The following is a 15,929-nucleotide window of genomic DNA, read 5'->3' on the forward strand; positions in this document are numbered from 1 at the left end:
AATAGAATATTTGAATTTTAAAATACACAATCTCATATGGGGAAAAAAAGTTAAAATTCCTGTAATGGAAAGGTGGATACCTAGATGAAATCCAGGGCTTAAAAGTATTTTCATTTGACCATTATTGGTTAAAAATCATTGTAATTTGCTTAATTGGAAATGAAATATACATTATCTTGCTTGAAAATTATTTTACTTGCTGAACTCATAAAATTAATACTTACCTCTGACAATATCACTAATGCATTAATGTTCTTAATGTACTTAAGTCTAACATTTTCACTACAGAGCATGTGTGAAGTATTTTCAGAAAAATCAGCATTGTTTCAAAAAATAATATTTCAGTGTTTTTAACAGGCTATTACATTATTAATCTATTGCTATTATGATAATTCTAACTTTATAGACACCAGTAAAAGGATAAATTTAATGTGTAGTCAAATTACAGAGTACTTAACGATACAAACTGTAGATCATAAATAAGCATTTGTGTTTCATTGGTTGTTATTTGTTTTCTTTAGTTGACATTTTAAATTGCATAATTTGACATACAATAAACTGCACATACTTATAATGTACAATTTCATGTTTTAACATGTATATGCTCATAAGACCATCACCATAATTAAGATAGTGAACATACTCATCACACCAAAAGTTTCTTCATGCCCATTTGTGATCCCTCCGTTTGTTATCCCTCCTACCATTGTAAACCACTATTCTGCCTTATATCCCTATAGATTAGTTTGCATTTTCTAGAATTTTATATAGAGTCATACAGTCTGTACTTTTATCTGGCATCTTTTGTTCCACATAATTAATTTGTGATTTCCCATGTTATGTAATCAATAAATTCTTTTTCATTGATGAGTAATATTTCATTATTAAATGTGGACATTTGGCTTATTTCCAGTTTTCAGTTATTACAAATAAAACTGATGTAAATATTTGTGTACAAGTCTTTTGTATAGATGAATGCTTTCTTTTCTCTTGGGTAAATGCATAGGAATGTAGTGGTGGGACCATATGATAGATATGTATTTACTTTTTTAAGAAATTGCCAAACTGTCTTCCAAAAATGGATGCACCACTTTACATTCTTACCAAGAGTGTATAAGAGGTCTGGTTGTGCCATATCTTTGCCAACATTTGGTGGTGTGTTGGTCTTCTCATTTTAGCCATTTTTATTGTATATCCTGTAGTTTTAATTTGCATTTCTTTGATGAAAAGATGAGCACTTATTCATGTGCTTGTTGGACGGTTGCCATCCTGGATACCAGTCCATTGTCAAATAGTTTCTCTACTAAGTCTGGTTGGCATCTTAATTTTCATGATAAAAGCTTTTGAACAAGTCTTTCTAATTTTAGTGAAGTCTAATGTGTTAACTTTTTCTCTTCTATGGTTGTTGCTTTCTAAGAAATCTTGTCTAAGAAATCTTTGCCTACCTTTAGGTCACAAAGGTATTCTTTATTTTTCTGAAAGCTTGTTTTTTCATTCAGGTCTCTGTTTCATCTTGAACTCGTTTTTGTATATGTATATACTGGTGTGAGGTAGGAATTCAAGCTCACTTTTTTTCCATGTGATTTTTCAGCATCATTTGTTGAAAAGATTTTTCTTTCTCTATTAATTTGCTTCAACTCCTTCGTTGAAAATCAAATCACTGTGTAACTGTAGGTCTGTTTCTGAGCAGTCTACTCTGTTCCTTTCATCAGTTTGTCAGCTTTTATGCTAGTACCACAATATCTTAATTACTCTAGCTTTATAATAATGCTTCCAGTCAGGAAAGGGACGTTCACCAATTTAGTTCTTTCTCCTTTTGAAGATTGTTTTGGATAGTCTTTTAATTTTAGTCACTCTGGTGAGGATGTAGTTGTATCTGATTATGATCTTAATTTACCTGGTATCTGATGATGCTGAGCCAGGGTAAAGATAGGAATTACCAAGGTTGGTGCTATTTAGACAGGTTGTGCCTCTCTGATAAGGTGACATTTTAATTAAAACGTGAAAATGTGGGAGCAGACCCTGGAGGAAGAGTTTTTAAACTGAAGGAACAGCAAATATAAAGGTCCTAAGGAGAGAATGGGTTTGGGTGTGTTTAAAAACAGAAAGACGACTGTTGTGGCTGGAGCATGTAGTGACCAACAAGGATAAATAAGGGTAAGAGATGCTGTCAAGTAGAAAAAAAGAGTCCTACTCTCTAGGACTCTGTCGACTGTGATCAGGTATTTGGGCTTTATTCACAGAGTGATGAAAAGCCATTACTGAGCTAAGAGTGCAAACGGGGAGTAGACTGACAGCTGTTAGGTGAGAGATAATGGTGTCTTTGTCTACATGCTAATAGTGGAAATATAGAGAAGTAGACTGATTTGACATATATTTTGGACATATATTTGGTATTCATTTTTCTATAAATTCAAGAAAGCTATACAAATTACACTTCCCAGAATTTTTTATGACTAGTATTTCCTAGGAAATTGAAAATTCATATAAAAATTGATTTTAGAAGTACCAATTTGGTGGTGGTAATGTAGTACAAGTTCTTTTTTGTCATAAGTATTGATACTATTCCAAATTTGAAATTTAGCTTTAGTGCACTTAAATTTAAATTTTCAAATAGATTTTAAATTTCTTAAAACATACTTTGTTGATATTGTTATTTTGGAAGAGAGACCAGTAGAAATCAGTGCAGAGAATACTAACTGTTGACTGTTGCTATTAAAAATGTTTTTAGGGGCGCCTGGGTGGCTCAGTCAGTTAAGCGTCCGACTTTGGCTCAGGTCATGATCTCGCAGTTTGTGAGTTCAAGCCCCACGTCAGGCTCTGTGCTGAGCTCAGAGCCTGGAGCTTTTTGCAGATTCTCTGTCTCCTTCTCTCTCTGCCTCTTCCCCACTTGTGCTCTGTCTCGCTCTTGTCTCTCAAAAATAAATTTTAAAAAATGTAAAAAAACAAAAATTAAAAAATGTTTTTATATGCCACTATTATGTATTTCACAGGAAGAGTTGCATTCATTGCATTTGTTTTAAAGTGATGTTCCACTGAATTTGGTGAAAGAGACAAAGTGAGATAATTTAGTGAAAGATTCATTTAACATGGGAACTCTTCTATTTTATTGGTAATAGCTTTGCTTTTGGTGATGCTTTCATTGAAAATTATCTCTTTGGTAGAATGTTTATACGTTATAAGCTGTTTTGCAAAGGAAATTAAGATTGATTTTATTCAGTCTAAAGTGTCACTGGGGGTATGTTAATGTGAGTATGTGTGTATAACTTTCTGATGTTGAGTAGATTTCTTCAACTAGTAAAAAAGTAAGACGAGCTAGTGGTCTGATGGTTTTATAACTTAGTTGTACCTATTTAATCTGTTAGTAATCTATATCGTGGATGTGAATGCATGTATTAAATGCAGAATGACTGACGTCTTAGGAAGTTAGTTCTGGTAAGTGTTCAAGCCTTAGAAACACAGATTTCTCAGATATCAGAGCTTAAATTCCTTATAGAAGCAACTGGTTTACCTCCCTTCCATCTGTCAGGTTACCCTTTTTAACTTTTTAAGAGAGATGGTTATCTTATCCTACTTTTCTTGACTGCCTTTCCATTTTATTCAGCTATATGCTCAAAGCCTTGTTGTTTAGCAAAATACTGTGTACATGTATAACAGTTTGCATTGGGGTTGTACTCTGAATTGCCTGGGAGAAAGAAATTATGAATTTAGTATGTTGTTATTACTAGTAGTATCATAATTTTTCTATAAAACTTACTTTCAAAATAAACTTTTTAATTTGGCTCAGAAAACGGTTCAAATAGATTTTGCAAAAATTTCAACTTAGCATGTAGTAGCTATTTTATAAGCATTTGTTGAAAAAATAATTTATTTCATTCATATACATAGATATATATTCATCTATCTATAGATATATCTGTCCTTTCCTGGTGACTGCCTTTTGACAAGATGACTGTTGGCATTTTTTTTAAGTTTCTAGTTAAAGGTAAATAAATTAGCTCAGGTGATAGCTAAGGTTCAACTCCCCTATATCAGGTACCAGTTTCAATGTATTTTATCCATGTACATCAATAATATCATCTGATCAAAAATCTCTTAATAGCATTTTGGTAAATTTGATCTGTAGATCATATGTGAGACTTCATAAATTCATATTTCTTGTTCTCCCCCTTTTAATATTCACATGATCCTAAATGGTTTTTAGGGTTCTTTTAACTGTTCTTTTTTACTTAGGATTAAATTTGGTGCCACTTTCACATGTTTTGTACAATTTGTGCAATTCTGTATGTAGTTGCTCTTTGATTTGGATATTTGTGGTCGAACCAATCCAGGCAGGGGATAGTGGTAGAATAAGTTCCTAGGAGATAACTTTCCATGTTCTTATCTGTTAATTATGACCTCTACCAAAATGCATTTATTCACAAATGTTTAATTATTGCCTCCATGGGAGAAATTACATTGTTAGGTTCTTTGGACATAAAGTGAATCTTGCTTTAAGGTACTTTTAGTGTGGAATGTAATACATGTATATTTAAAATTCTAATGTAAGGTAATTAAATATGCTAGTAAATTCTACACGTATGTTCATTCTCTAAGAGCAGTTATTCAGCAGTCTATGAAAAGACAGCTACTTCTTCCTCCAAATTTGGGAGTAATTCTTATAATGATAAAGCAATAGTAAGATAGCACTTGAGTGGGAAAGAGCTGGATTATAAAATGAACTGCTTTGTTATATTGATTGCTATTTCTTCACTGAATTACAAGAAGCATTTTTGTTAATATGGTAACATAAAGAACCTGATTTACTTCTTAATTTATTCAGGAGTAATATTTCTACAAGAGAAGGAATCCATTTTGATGGTTTAGGGGAACTGAGTTCAAATATGTATAATTTTAACATTCCCGTTTATAAGGATGTAGAACAGAGAGTTTATATCTCTTAATGTGGCATTTTATAATTATTGCTCTGAAATAAAATATAAGTGCTCCCTATTTTCAGTTATAATTGTTGCTCGATAAGGAGCATCTTCATAAAGGTTGATGTCCAGACATAATTTTATTTTAAAATGAACTAGCTTATTATATTGGTTGCTATTTCTTTGTTGGATTATAACAAAAGCATTCTTTTTTAACGTGGTAACATAAAGAACCTGATTTACTTCTTAATGTGTCCGGGAATAATATTTTTATAAGAGAATTCTCATTTTAAAAGTGGTAAGTAACCTGAAGTCTGGGTCAATACAGTGCTTTCCTCAGAAGTCATTGTACCATGGAATATATATTTCTACTATGATAAAGCAAAAAAAAGAAAAAATCAGTAGTGGTCTGTTTTTAGTATCCAAATGAAATTTATATGAAGTTTCTTTGCCTCAGGTTTTATGAGTTTGCCTCAGTCAGATGAGTTTTGTGACTTAGTAATACATCAGTATTGCTTATTCTTGGGTAATGGGTTTCTCTATGATTATATGAAGTCTTCTGTGTTTATCTATACTAACAATAGATTCTTTTATAGTTAACAAACTATTTCATTGTTAATGGTGGTTTTACATGTTGTGGAAATGAATTTCCTTATCATTTTACTTATTTGATCAAATTGAAAATCTTAACTATATTTTAAAACTTTTTGCCACAGCGTTTTACCAACGAGGATCATTTGGCTGTCCATAAACATAAACATGAGATGACACTGAAATTTGGTCCAGCACGTAATGACAGTGTCATTGTGGCTGGTTAGTATATGCTTTTATTAATAGCTTATATACATATTTCACCTGGAATGTGCACAATTTTTGTGTATTCTCTGTAAATAATATAGTCTGGTGATATTCCAATTCATTTACAGTAAATGTTGGCAACATGTATTTTACCCATTACATTTTCATGTTTCCTTCTGACCATTCATTTCACTTTTTTTGTGTGTGGTTTTTCAAATGTAGATTTCAATGTCAGTTTTGTGGAAGTTAATTTAGAACCCCAGGAGCATTTTTATGGCATCTCCAGAATTTACATTTAATTGATAATTGAACTAATGTGATGTTTAGTCAGTGTTTCTTTTAGCTTTTTACACCTGGTTTACAATGCTGTGGGAAGATAGGAAATGATCAAGCTCCTCCTGTTGGAGAGAGATCAATTAGCTGACTTGCTCACTAGAATTTGTTTATATTTCTTTTGGGACTAAAACATCTGTGTTAGTAAAATACTCTCAATAAAGGGGCCTAAATTCAGTATTTGCTTTTCTTGTGTTTTGAGCCTATGAACATACAGTATTACATAAGCAGATGAATATCTTTCACAATATGTGAAAAGAGAAAATTCATGCATTGTTTTATTGTCCTTTCATGCTGTATTAGCTGCCCCTTTTTTGGTATTTAAATATATATACACACACGTCTATGTGTATGGACACACACATAATACGCATAGTTTTACTGCACTTTCTATATTTTATAAGTACCATGATAAGAAAACAAAGTTTCATATAAAACTTAATATATTTATATAAATTTCAGACCCTTTAGTGTCATAACCACAAAGTCGTAAGTATTCAGAATCACCCCTAAATTATTCTTTTCTCAAGTTTGGGTTATACTGCTTGTAAGTCTGGAATTAACCCTGATATCTGAATATTATGAATATTTTGAAATTAATACCCAGCATAGAAATTGTCATATGCAGTGCTCTGGAGAGATAATGAGGCAGATGGTTTTTCCTGTACTTTCAGTATCATAATTTTTGTACTGAAAAAATTTGAGGTAACAAAAAGTTGGTAATTTGTCAAAAACTAGGAAAAATGAAAGAGAGAATGCTCAGTGTATCTTTAGTTCCATAAAAGGAAGCAGAGAAGAATGAGCTATACATTTCTTTAAAATGGTATACATCAGATCTAAAGAGCTAGAACCAAAAAAAAGCAGTCAAACAAAGTAACAACAACCTGGACAGTTCACTCTCCTAGGCATGAAGGTCTTTGCTTGTCTGAAACTTCCTGCCCTAGAGCAATGTCTGGAAATTTTCAACTTAAAAATGTTTCGGGATTGGTTTCTAGAAATCTCCTGTTGCTTTACCTTTATTACAGTAGAAAAATAGAACATGTTCAAACACAGCACTTGACCATTTTTTTACTAACATATGTTGAAATAAGTAGTTTAGCATTACTGTATAATGCATGATGTGTGTGGTATATATTTGATGGTCAGTAGCCATAAGCCACTGCGTATCATATTTAAACCGTTGATGTTTAAACCATGCCTGTGTTGATGTTTCTTTTCTCAGGCTTCATCATTCCAGTAATCACTAATAATGCATACGCATAAAACATGGTTATTTTTAAGCTCTTTCTCTCCCTTTAACACAAATTAGGAGCCTTCTGTTGAGGTGAGATAGACCTTTTGCATGTGAATAGAAGATTTATATTCAGATTTATATTCAGTTTACTAATTCAGCTATGATGGACTTAAACTGATATGAGTATTCTGAGCCCTTACTGTGATAGAGTTATAGAAGTCTTTTGAGGGTTAGTGGGTACGTATGTTGTAGACTAACAGGTAAAATGATGGCAAGAGAGAGTCTCTTCAGTAATTTAGATAATACTAGTAGTGTTTGAAATAGGCTTACATTATACATAATATGTGTGAAATGTAGGTCATTTTAGTGTTAAATATATTTATATGTAGTAAGCATATCATTACTCTAGATATATGTGGGGCAGAGATGAAACAATAAGTAATGCCCATTCTGGGGGCACAGTATTTAACAAATATATGAATTTTAATCTTACAAAATCTTAAACCAGGATTCATCCTTATACATGTATTTAGGCTAGATTCCTAATACAACCTGTAAGTTAAAATGCATAGAATGTGAATAGAATTTCAGTGTGCCACCGACTCTGGTCAGTATGAATAAATAGCCTGGAAAATTATGAGACCAAATAGGCAGAGTCCATAAAAATACTATTTTTTATTCAACATGGACCTTAACTGGCATTTATTCTATAACCAGTATATGTGTTAATGTACATAGCATAAGCACATATTCAAGGATAGTTAAAATATTCCAAGTTGTGAGAAAATAGAGTTGACTGTTCCTCTACTGCCTAGAAATTAAGGTAGAACTTTACATAAATATGTAACTCTTAAATAGCCTCTTGTTCCAAACTTGAAAAATGCATTAAAATAGAGAATTGGCTTTAGCAGATAGTAATAAGGAAGGAGGGTTGGTTATTTTTGTTGTTGTTGTTGTTGTTGTTGTTGTTTTGGTTTGTTTTTGTTTCAGGGCTCTTGTTTTAACCTTCTTTTTCTTCCTTGTAGTATTTTGATCTACCTCCTAAAAATTCTGTTTTATCTTAAGCTTGCTTTCGTAATAGATTATGAACACTAGTGGAAGGGCCAGGCTAGAGTGAAGATACATGCTCTAGTCCTAGTTTTCCCCAAACTGCATGTATTTTAAACAATCATAATTTTTTAATAATGTAAAAATTTTTAAATTCTTACTGCCTTAAATAATGATAATAGTTGATCTCTGAGTAGAAGATGCTTGCCACTCTACTCAGAGAGAAGGTCTGGACTAAGGAAGAAGAAGGACTTTTTTCATACTTTTATGGTTCATAAAGTTGGAGGAAATATCTTGAACTGCAACAAAAACTTAACCAAATTTTGTTTGCTTTAAAGGAAGAGGTCTTTCCAAAGAGAATTAACAGCTGATTGAACCAGTCCTGCTAATTTGTTAATTTACTAGCTATATTTTAGGGTCCTGCATGATATTTAAATCTATGTGATTGCTTCTTGACGTTTATTTCAGATCAGACCCCAACACCAACAAGATTCTTGAAAAACTGTGAAGAAGTGGGTTTGTTTAATGAATTGGCAAGTCCATTTGAGAATGAATTCAAGAAAGCCTCAGAAGACGACATTAAAAAAGTATGTTGTTAACCATGAAATTAAAAAAAAGAGTACTTCTAACAGAACGATAATCATAGCTAACACTTCCTGCTTTCTTATTTTAGAAATGCTGATTGGCATTTTGGAATTCCTAACATTTTCTTTTAACGTTTGTATTTTAGATGCCTCTAGATTTATCCCCTCTTGCAACACCCATTATAAGAAGCAAAATTGAGGAGCCCTCTGTTGTAGAAACAACTCACCAAGATAGCCCTTTACCTCACCCAGAATCTACTACCAGTGACGAAAAGGTTAGAAATTTGCATTTTTGGTAGAAAATCACCCCAAGTAAAGTTTAGTATTTGATTTACATAAAATGTTAATGTAATAAGTTGTACATAGTTGAGTGTCAGGTTGTAATAGTCTTATATATAAAAGCCTGTGAATACTCATGGAAATTTCAGGGCAAGAAGACGTCACCTTTGTAAAAAATTGGCTTTTTATTACACAGAAAAATTACAGGGGAGGACAGCAGTCATTTTAAATAAAACTTATTTTTTAAAGGCTACACAAATTTATAAAAACTTAATTTTTCTGGGGTTTTTTATTTTATTCTTTGCTACTTTTTTTTTTTTTTAATGTTTATTTTTGAGAGAAAGAGAGTGCAAGCGGGGGAGTTGGGGACATAGGGGGTTGGGACATAGAATCTGGAGCTGCGAGATCATGACCTGAGGTGAAGTAGGACGCTTGACCGACCGAGCCACCGAGGCGCCCCTATTCTTCACTGCTCTTATATAGTGACAGCTTTTTCTTTACTACTAAAAATTGCTCGAACCAAGGTTATTTAGGCTTTTTAAGGGCTAAAGCAATACTCATTCTCAGCAATGGGTCTTTGGTACTGCCAACTGAGGTGATGGTGATACTGTCTTAGTACAGGCCTTTTGTAGGCAATTTAGGGCTTATTCCTGGATCTTGAATACCTTGGTAATTTGGGACCCTTTGGGCTATAGTATGGGTTGAGTAACCATTATTGTGAGTATTTCTTGATTGCTTTTTTTCATAAGCACATCTAATGAACACACGGGGTGCTATGTGTGGCACAATGAAGAGGCATTGACAATGTTTCTGTGTAGATTATTTTATTCTAAAACCATAAATGGGTTAATGGATTTCTGTCATGGCAGAGGATGACATGGCTTTGACCGTAGATGTTTTGTGGGGTGTTTTCCTCAGTTCCTAATTATAAAAGCGAGTCTCTTTATAAAAACTTTAATGTTTATTTATTTATTTTTTTTTTAATTTTTTTTTCAACGTTTTTTATTTATTTTTGGGACAGAGAGAGACAGAGCATGAACGGGGGAGGGGCAGAGAGAGGGAGACACAGAATCAGAAACAGGCTCCAGGCTCCGAGCCAGCAGCCCAGAGCCTGACGCGGGGCTCGAACTCACGGACCGCGAGATCGTGACCTGGCTGAAGTCGGACGCTTAACCGACTGCGCCACCCAGGCGCCCCTCTTTATAAAAACTTTAAGAATATAGAAAAATATAAGGAAGAAAACCAAAATCTCCTCTTAGCCCATAATTGAGTGATAAGAAATACTAATATTTTGAAACATTTTTTCCTAGATATATGCATGCATTTATACAAATATACTGTGTAAGTGAATAGCTCATTAGAAGGATAAATAGATACCAAGAAAAATTCGAAGAAAGATCCTAGTTTACTTTTTAATTTAAAAAATTTATTTTTAATTTTTTTTTAAGTAAGCTGTACACCCATCATGGGGCTTGAACTCGTGACCCCAAGATCAAGAGTCACATGCTCTACCAATTGAGCCAGCCAGGCATCCTGATCCGAGTTTACTTTTATATCATGCATTCGACATTCAGCATTAATGAACATTTTCCCACATCGTTAGAAACTTTCCAAAATCATAATTTTCTTCATTTTTTGAGAATGTTATTTAAATCCAAGTTAGTTAACATGTAGTGTAATAATGGTTTCAAGAGTAGAATCTTATTGATTCATCACTTACATATAACGTGCAGTGTTCATCCCAACAAGTGCCCTCCTTAATGCCCATCACCCATGACCCATCCCCCTACCCAGCCACCCCTCCAGCAGCCCTCAGTTTGTTCTCTGTATTTAAGTCTCTTATGGTTTGTCTCCCTCTCTGTTTTTATCTTATTTTTGCTTTCCTGTATTCATCTGTTTTGTTTCTTAAATTCCACATATGAGTGAAATCGTATGATATTTATCTTTTTCTGACTTATTTTGCTTAGCATAATACATTCTGGTCCCATCCACATTGTTGCAAATAGCAAGATCTCATTCTTTTTGATTGCCGAGTTATATTCTATTGTATAGATATACCACATCTTCTTTATCCATTCATCAGTCAGTGGACATTTGGGCTCTTTCCATAATTTGCCTATTGTTGATAGTGCTGCTATAAACATTGGGGTGCATATGCCCCTTCAGTCAGCATTTTTGTATCCTTTGGATAAATACCTAGTAGTACAATTGCTGGGCCATAGGGTAGCTCAATTTTTAATTTTTTGAGGAACCTCCATACTGTTTTCCAGAGTGGCTATACCAGTTTACATTCGCACAAAATCATAATTTTTAATGGTTGTACTTTATCATTATCTTAATGTATTTAATTATCTTGTTCTTTTTTGGACATAAAGGTTTCCACATTATCACAGTTACAGGAAATATTGTTAACTCTTTGATATGAATATCTTTTTTCCTAAAGATTGTGCCAGGCCCTTCACACTCAACAGTTTTTCGCTGTTCATTGCTGCTTCAGCTTCTTTCAGGAGTAATCCTTGCTACATTCCAGCCTCCTCCTGGGCAGGGCATAGCCATGCCAATTTGTCAAAGTCCATTCTGGGCCCTCTTCACTTTTCTTTCTCACTTTTCTTCCTAGGTGAGATCACCTAGACCATAACTTTAAAAACCATCTACATGCTGATGACTCTCCAACTTCTATCAACCAAGATATCTCCTGGATTTCCATATTCATCTCTCACTCCCGTCTTGACATTTCCTTTTCTATGACTGAAAGACATCTTAAACTTAATACATCTAAATCAGAACTCTTGATTTTTTTTCCATAATTCTCCCTATCTCAGTAAATTTTCTCTCCATCCCATTGAGTTGCTCAAGTCAAGAATCCTTAGTTTCTTCTTTTTCTTCACACCAACACCAATAGCAAATCTTATCCGACTTACTTTCTGAAATATTAATTTATCCTCTTTGATCTTTAGTGTCATCACTTTAGTCCCGAGCCATCATCTTTTACTTGGATTATTAATAATTACTTCTAACTGGACTTTCTACTTCCATCTCCAATATTCTATAGGTAGCTTTATTATTAATACATTATATAATCACTTTCCTGCTTAAAATCCTTCAGTGGTTAGCCATGGCATTTAAGGTAACTAATAGTCCTTTCATAAGGCCTCATTGATCTAAGCTTGTCTGCCCATTCGACCTTCCCTTCATGCCACTCTGCTGCATTCCCCAGATATTCTAAGTTTTTTCCTACCTTAGAGACATTACTCTTGGTATTGCTTCCCTCTCCCTAGATAGAATTTTCCCCGGCTGTCCTTTCAGTATCTGTTCATCCAGCACCATTTTTTGCAGAAAAGCTCACCTCACCTCACTATGTATGCTATCTAAAGTAAGCCAACCCCAGCCTTCCCTCAGTTAATCTTTCATGATTTATTATGTTGTACTGTTATTTTATAACATACTACTATTTGGAATTTTCTTCTTCTACTTGTTAATTGTCTCTTTCTTCCCAGTAGCCCTTGAGGGCATGCTATAAATTCTCAAACTTGTGGAATAAATGAAGTTCCAATAGTACTAGTTGATCTTTTCTTCCTATGTAGCTAAATAAGATTTTGATAATAAGAGGCAGCATAAAGACCAATTCTAAGAACACAGTAGACCCAATTTTTACCCTAACTAGTAAAAGGAGTTCTAGGTAAAGCTCTTAATCTCTTCCTAATCTGTAAAACTGGGGAAAAGACCATCTTTAAGGTCCTGGCTAACTCAACAAATTCTGTGTTTTTCTTTAATTTGCAAAGATTTCACTCCAGTAATTATTTTACATTCAGGATATCAACATTACTTGACCTTTTGACATTAATAAATTGTTGTAGCAAACAATTGTATTAAAATTTTTTAATCGTTTCTATTACTAATTTGTATCAGTCTCTCTGGATCTGTTTCCCCTTTTTACAGTATAATGATGGAGTAGGACTAGGCGGTCTCATGGATTTTCAGAAATGTTCATGGAATCATAGCCAAGTTACTTAGCCTGTTTCTGGATTGATAGGAAAACAAGTAGTATGGAAAAAAAAAAAACACCACTCTGATGTTTTTATTTTTATTATTTTTTTTAGGTGTTTTTAAATTCAAATATGAACGTTATATTTGACGCTTTTTAGCTACTTCTAAAATTTTCTTTTTAATAACTTTAGCTTGTAAAATTTTAAATAACTTTGGACATTACTTTGGGGGAGGGTATTATTCTGTACATGCTTTTAATTTTTTTTTTTTTAACGTTTATTTTTTTTGAGACAGAGAGAGACAGAGCATGAACGGGGGAGGGTCAGAGAGAGGGAGACACAGAATCCGAAACAGGCTCCGAGCTGTCAACACAAAGCCCGACGCGTGTAGATGCTTTTAGAAGTGTGTTATATTCTGTTCACTTTTAAGTTTCATGGATTGACTTATAATTAAAAAAAAAGTTTTGTTAATGTTTATTTATTATTTGAGAGAGAGAGAGACAGACAGACAGAGCTTGAGAGGGGAAGGGCCAGAGAGAGAGGGAGACACAGAATCTGAAAGCACACTCCAGGCTCCGAGCTGTCAGCACAGGGCCTGCTGCAGGACTCGAACTCCCGAACCGTGAGATCATGACCTGAGCCAAAGTCAGACGCTTAACCAAGTGAGCCACGCAGGCGCCCCGGATTGACTTACAATTTTAAATCCCACCCTTTTTTATTTCATCACTAAATAGGAGGTACCATTGGCACAAACTGCACAGCCCACATCAGCTATCGTTCGTCCAGCATCATTACAGGTTCCCAATGTGCTGCTTACAAGTTCTGACTCCAGTGTAATTATTCAGCAAGCAGTACCTTCACCAACCTCAAGTACTGTGATCACCCAGGCACCATCCTCCAACAGGCCAATCGTGTAAGTGATGATTTGGGCCAGTCATTGAACGGTTTATTAATCAAGTTTTTCTTGTCACAATTTTTCCCACGACATGTAATTCAAATTGTGGCCTTAGTTTTGTGTGTGTATGTTAATCATGTTCTGCATGCTTTGATTTTTGGAAAAAGTACTTGGGTTGTCTTTTTCTCTTCGTGTTATCTAATAGATTAGAAAATAAATATCTAAAACTTAATTTAAAAAAATCGCATTGAATGTGAATTTAAGGTGGTCTCTAATTTTCATGCTATTTCACACAGAATACATAAAATTACTCCAGCAGATGACATTTTTTTCAGTTCTTAAACATATGTCAAGACATTGGTTTTTTCCCAGACATTTTATGTAATCTCTACACTCAACACGGGGCTCAACTTACCTGATCAGAAGTTAAATGCTGTACCAACTGAGCCAGCCAGGTGACCCTCAAGACCTTCTGATAAGAATTTTTCTCATTCAGCATATTGGAGATTGTCCTGTTTTTTGGACCTGTTGTTTCTCCACACTGCTATATACATTATGTATTTAGAATACAATTAAAAATAATAAAATTTTGTAATTTGCTTTGCAGTGGTTAGAAAATTTATTTTTAAATAATATGATAATAGGAGTAAAAATACTCTCGTATTGTTAGAAGTGGCTGATAAGGATTTCTTACCTTTAATTATTCTTCTTTTATTTTTCTTAGTCCTGTACCGGGCCCATTTCCTCTTCTGTTGCATCTTCCTAATGGACAGACCATGCCTGTTGCTATTCCCGCATCAATTACAAGTTCTAATGTGCATGTTCCAGCTGCAGTCCCGGTAAGTTTGAGGTTTAGACTCTGTAAACTGATCTAGGGCTGCTTGATTCGTTTATGAAACTGAATCCAAAAAAATACTTACTAGAGGTTAGTAGTGTGTATTCATTCATATTTATAATGACAGCATATACCATTCAAAACAAACATAATTAATTGGTTAGAAAATGTTTTTCCATCCTCTCAAAATCTTCTTTTCCTTGTTTCCATACAACACCCAGTGCTCATCCCAACAAGTGCCCTCCTCAATGCCCATCAACCCTCAGTCTGTTCTCAGTATCCAGGAGTCTCTTATGGTTTGCCTCCCTCTCTCTAACTTTTTTCTTTTTCCCCTTCCCCACCCCCATGGTCTTCTGTTAAGTTTCTCAAATTCTTCCTTGTATTTTTAATTTTAAGAAATTTATTCCTTATTCAGCCCATTTCACTTTGACTAGATTTGTAGAATTCAATTATTAACACAGATTTCTGTTCTTTAGGAATATATGTGTACGAAAACACATGTCCAGTAATTCCATGGTACTTTGACTATTGCAGGAATTGTTTATAAGGACACTCTCTGTGAACTTTTATGGAAATTGACAAATTTTAAAAGATAAATCAGGACAGTAGATCAATAAGGGTTTATAGTTTTCTGATTCTGAACTCTCAAATTTGTATAACCATTGCGCAGATATAGCACAAATCTCATATTGAATATATTCTCTAGCAATTATTTGTTAATATATTTTGCATAGCTTGTTCGGCCAGTCACCATGGTGCCTAGTGTTCCAGGAATTCCAGGTCCTTCCTCCCCTCAACCAGTACAGTCAGAAGCAAAAATGGTAAGCAAGATTTTACTTGTTCTGTACATTTCTTGAGCCTGTTTTGAATTAGTTTTTCCATTAAAGCCTGCTTCAAATGTACAGTTTAGATCACATTTTATAAAGCTTTGGAATGTATTACACTATGCAAGAACCAGATAATATGGAAGAGTTTCCATTAGCATAGTGACTAATTAGTGGTACTTTACAATAAATGGATGA

The 15,929-nt window shown here is 33.9% G+C and overlaps 1 protein-coding gene across 9 annotated transcripts in view; it reads left to right on the top strand.

Annotated features, from left to right (window-relative positions):
- ATF2 (activating transcription factor 2) overlaps positions 1 to 15,929 on the top strand; it is an 83,380-nt gene that overhangs the window by 32,594 nt on the left and 34,857 nt on the right. For 6 of the 9 annotated variants that reach the window (XM_058713432.1, XM_058713409.1, XM_058713422.1 and 3 more), the window contains 6 exons: positions 5,633 to 5,729; positions 8,797 to 8,915; positions 9,059 to 9,187; positions 13,912 to 14,090; positions 14,797 to 14,911; positions 15,642 to 15,728. In XM_058713432.1, the coding sequence (XP_058569415.1) occupies positions 5,633 to 5,729; positions 8,797 to 8,915; positions 9,059 to 9,187; positions 13,912 to 14,090; positions 14,797 to 14,911; positions 15,642 to 15,728 (726 nt within the window). Of the gene's footprint in view, positions 1 to 5,632; positions 5,730 to 8,796; positions 8,916 to 9,058; positions 9,188 to 13,911; positions 14,095 to 14,796; positions 14,912 to 15,641; positions 15,729 to 15,929 lie in introns of those variants that run through there. The other 3 variants (XM_058713448.1, XM_058713443.1, XM_058713471.1) reach the window with 2 other exon arrangements.

Source organism: Neofelis nebulosa, chromosome 2, assembly GCF_028018385.1.
Source record: "Neofelis nebulosa isolate mNeoNeb1 chromosome 2, mNeoNeb1.pri, whole genome shotgun sequence".
NCBI classification, from domain to species: domain Eukaryota; kingdom Metazoa; phylum Chordata; class Mammalia; order Carnivora; family Felidae; genus Neofelis; species Neofelis nebulosa.